The sequence below is a fragment of the Carassius auratus genome, unplaced genomic scaffold, assembly GCF_003368295.1.
Source record: "Carassius auratus strain Wakin unplaced genomic scaffold, ASM336829v1 scaf_tig00035708, whole genome shotgun sequence".
In the NCBI taxonomy this organism is placed as follows: Eukaryota; Metazoa; Chordata; class Actinopteri; order Cypriniformes; family Cyprinidae; genus Carassius; species Carassius auratus.
In genome coordinates, this window is record NW_020526256.1 from 27,275 (window position 1) to 30,796 (window position 3,522).

Consider the following 3,522-nt stretch of genomic DNA (forward strand, 5'->3'; position numbering starts at 1 on the left):
CAGGACAGTCAATGAGTTTGTGGATACCTCCATGGCTGTGACAGGACAGGCTGTGAGTTCACAGATGAGTACAACTGACACCTCTGGAGGTTCTGCAGCGGCTGCCACTTCTGGAGAAATTACAGCGGCCATCACATCTGGTGACAAGACAGCGTGAGCCATTACCTTGGGAGATTCTGCAGCATCAGCTGCCACCTCTGGAAACATCATAGTAGGTGCCTCTGTCTCACAAGTCTCAGTGGTGGTGTATGCAGCCCAAAAACTCCATACAGCAATCCCCATTGTGGGAAAAAAGTTCAGGAAAAGGGGGGGCTAGAGTTAGTTGTTTTTTTTTCCATGCATTGTCTTTGTAGGTTCTATTTCTGTTTCTCTTCCCTTATCTTGGAGTCGAGTCTGGTACAGAGTGAACCTATGTGACCTTTTCACATGCAAGTCCCTCTTCTTTCTTGGACTCTTTCCTATTCTTCATTTTTAATTCCTGTTTTTAGATTTTTAAGTATATTTCTTAATGCTTCTTATGCGAGTTTTGATCTTTTGTGTGTCAGACTCTGTTTCATGTTTTGTGTGTGTTTTGTTCTCTGATTGTTTACCATTTGATTCATGGGGTTTCCCTTTATTTCTATTAATCCCAGGTGTGTCTCGTCATCCCCTTCTCCTGTCATGTCTTTAAATAGTGTTCCCTGTTTTGAATTCCTTTGTCTGGTACTGTTCATGTCTAGATGTGCTACATGAGTTTTCCTTGTTATTATTAAACTCCTTTGTATCGATGTGCACCTCGTCTCTCTCTCCATTCCTTGCTCCACACTCCACTCAGTAGCACACCTGTGACATTGTGTTCGTAATTTTATTCTTAGGAAGCTGTGTCATAATAGACTGTCCTGAAACTCCCTGCAATTTTAATCTTTAATTTGTTAATTTGTGCACTTTCTCAGTAGAGTTTATGTATTGGTTTCCAGAGCTTTTTCTCCATCTTTATTTTTTTAAACGTTATAAATTTGAGCATGTAAAGAATTTTATCTTCTGTTCATGCTAACTACAAAACAAAGAAATATGTCATTAATATCTGTAAAATAATACCCTGTATAGTATATACAGTAGTATCCCTATATAACAGCTCATTACTCATACCTGTAATGATTGCAATACGAATATTTGATAGTTCTGTATGTTGATCCAAAGTTGGCATCATCTGAAGTCTTCACAATTGTTGGTGTTCCCTGAAGTCTTTGCAAAGGACCCAAACTAGTTGACATTATCTAATTAAACACACCTACCTAGCCAAATTAAAAGGCCTTTGTGTACTTATAGTTCAACAACAATAGTAATTCTGAATTAGGAGCACATCCGGGGCTTTCCAAGCTTGCACAGACTAAAGCCAGAGCGCACGCGCACGTCACATCGGGAACTCAGATCAGTTGGATGTGGTTGTGTACAAGAGGTAAAAACGATATAAATACTGTTCGTTTTCTTACACAAACCGCACGTTTTGTGTCTTAGGTCATCAATGTGTACTTATGATGGGGAATTTTTAATTTTGACTCCTCTGTGCATGCTCTTTGAGGTGGTGACCGTAGACATCCATTATGTGAGTCACAGACAAGAACGGTTAGAACTAAAAATATCATAATGGGAAATACTGAGGAAACAAAGAAACCTACATCTTGGATGTCCTTGAGGTAAGCTAAAACATATCAAAATTTAATCTGAGCGTGAACTATCCCTTTAACTATCCCTTTAATATGCATCACTATCAGTCTCTTATATTTTTGAAGCATTTTATAAGCTGTAATTTTCAAGTCACACTTACTTAATAACCTGTATGATCTTTGAGTTTATGCCACCACCACGTGCTTTCAGAATTATTGTAAATAGGAGTTTCCTAGTCAGAAATTAGACACGAATGACCTCTCAAATTGATTTACAAGTGGGAAACTCTGAGATAACTTTGCATAAGAAATGAAGGAAAATGGAACAAGGTAAGGCTCAGTTTGGTAAGATGATCTTATCTTATCTTATCTTATCTTATCTTATCTTATCTTATCTATAATATCTTTTGCTTTTTGATAAATACAAATACATTCTTTACTGTAAAAGTTTGCTGTTGGAATGCAATAATTACTTAGTCATTTCACATTTATGCAATATTTTAAAAGGAAGTGGTAGTTTGATTTTCCAATGTCCTCATGTTTAATTTCATGACAGAAATAAGAGCTGTTGTTCTGGGGTGGCAGAAATCTGACAAAGCCTCAGTGATAAACAGCATTTTAGGTGATAAAGTTGAGCTGGATAAATACTTTGTGAAATCTGTGAGGAAAGATGGTGAAGTGAACGGAAGGAAGATATCTCTGATTAATACTCCATGTTGGTGGGAGAATTTGCAAGACTCACCAGAGGCTGTTAAACAAGAGCTGGTTTGCAGTGTTTTCCTGTGTCCACCAGGACCTCACGTCTTTCTGCTGGTCATTAATCAAAGTTTGACTTTTGAAGAAAACAGACTCACCATCGAGAAGCACCTTAGTCTCTTTGGTGAGAAAATCTGGAGACACACAATAGTGTTGCTTACTCAAAGAGTTTCAGTGAAGAGCACAGATCTTCAGCGGATCATACAGAGATGTGGAGAAAGATATCATGTCTTTGATTTTGAAAATAAAAGTGTTGGAGTCAAAGATCTACTTGACTTGAAGATTGATGATGTTGTTGCAGCAGGGCTGGATTGGTAATTGGGCATACCAGGTATTTGCCCCGTGGGCCGATGCACTTAAGGGGCTGACAGAAGTTTTTTTTTTTTTTTGCCGGGGACCATCATTTAATTTTAGTTATATAATTCATATACATATCATTTATATAATTTCATATAATTTACATATAATAATAATAATACATACACATAATTTGATTTAATAATAACCCAATTTGAAGCAAAAACAGAATGTTCCGACCAGCTTTGTGAAATGATACTACATGCCTGAAGGCAACAAACAGTAGAAGCTCTGAATGAGATAAAGATTCACTCTCTGACAGCAGGGGGCACTTCTGGAACATCAGATACAGCGTTTCCTTGGTTACTGCTGTAAACAAAGCTGCTGTGCTGAAACTTTACAGAGATTTAAACTGACACATTAATTTAAACCACCAAATCAATATTGAGGATTTTCTCCAATAGTTTGTGCATCATGAAAAGTGAGTGATCTGCCTGCTACAGTATTTTTCTCTGTGTGTCTGTCTTCAGCGTCTCTGGCCTGTGTTAACGGGCGTTAACAGACTTCATATTTTCACATAAATTACATTTTGGAAAATGATTGCATTGCAAAACATGTTGTGCAAGTCCAGAACAGAAAGTTGCAATAAGGCAAAAAACGGACGATTACCCATCGCGTAAAGGCCAAAGTATACATCGGCCAATCCGCTCACCATCGGCATTACGTTATTTTCGTCATTAAGAGAAGTTGACCCGTGTTACTGCACATGTGTTGAGCACATTGAAAGCTGTGGGGACGCGGCTGTGCATGAGATGGAAAGGAA

General features: G+C 38.0%; 1 protein-coding gene across 1 annotated transcript; it reads left to right on the top strand.

Moving 5' to 3' along the window:
* Positions 1-1,965: 1,965 nt before the first annotated feature.
* On the top strand, positions 1,966-2,720 carry LOC113082114 (GTPase IMAP family member 5-like). Its single transcript, XM_026253988.1, has 2 exons — positions 1,966-1,976; positions 2,203-2,720. Exons 1-2 carry the CDS (start codon positions 1,967-1,969, stop codon positions 2,718-2,720), a joined length of 528 nt encoding a protein of 175 aa, XP_026109773.1. The 5' UTR covers position 1,966.
* The last annotated feature ends 802 nt before the right edge of the window (positions 2,721-3,522 follow it).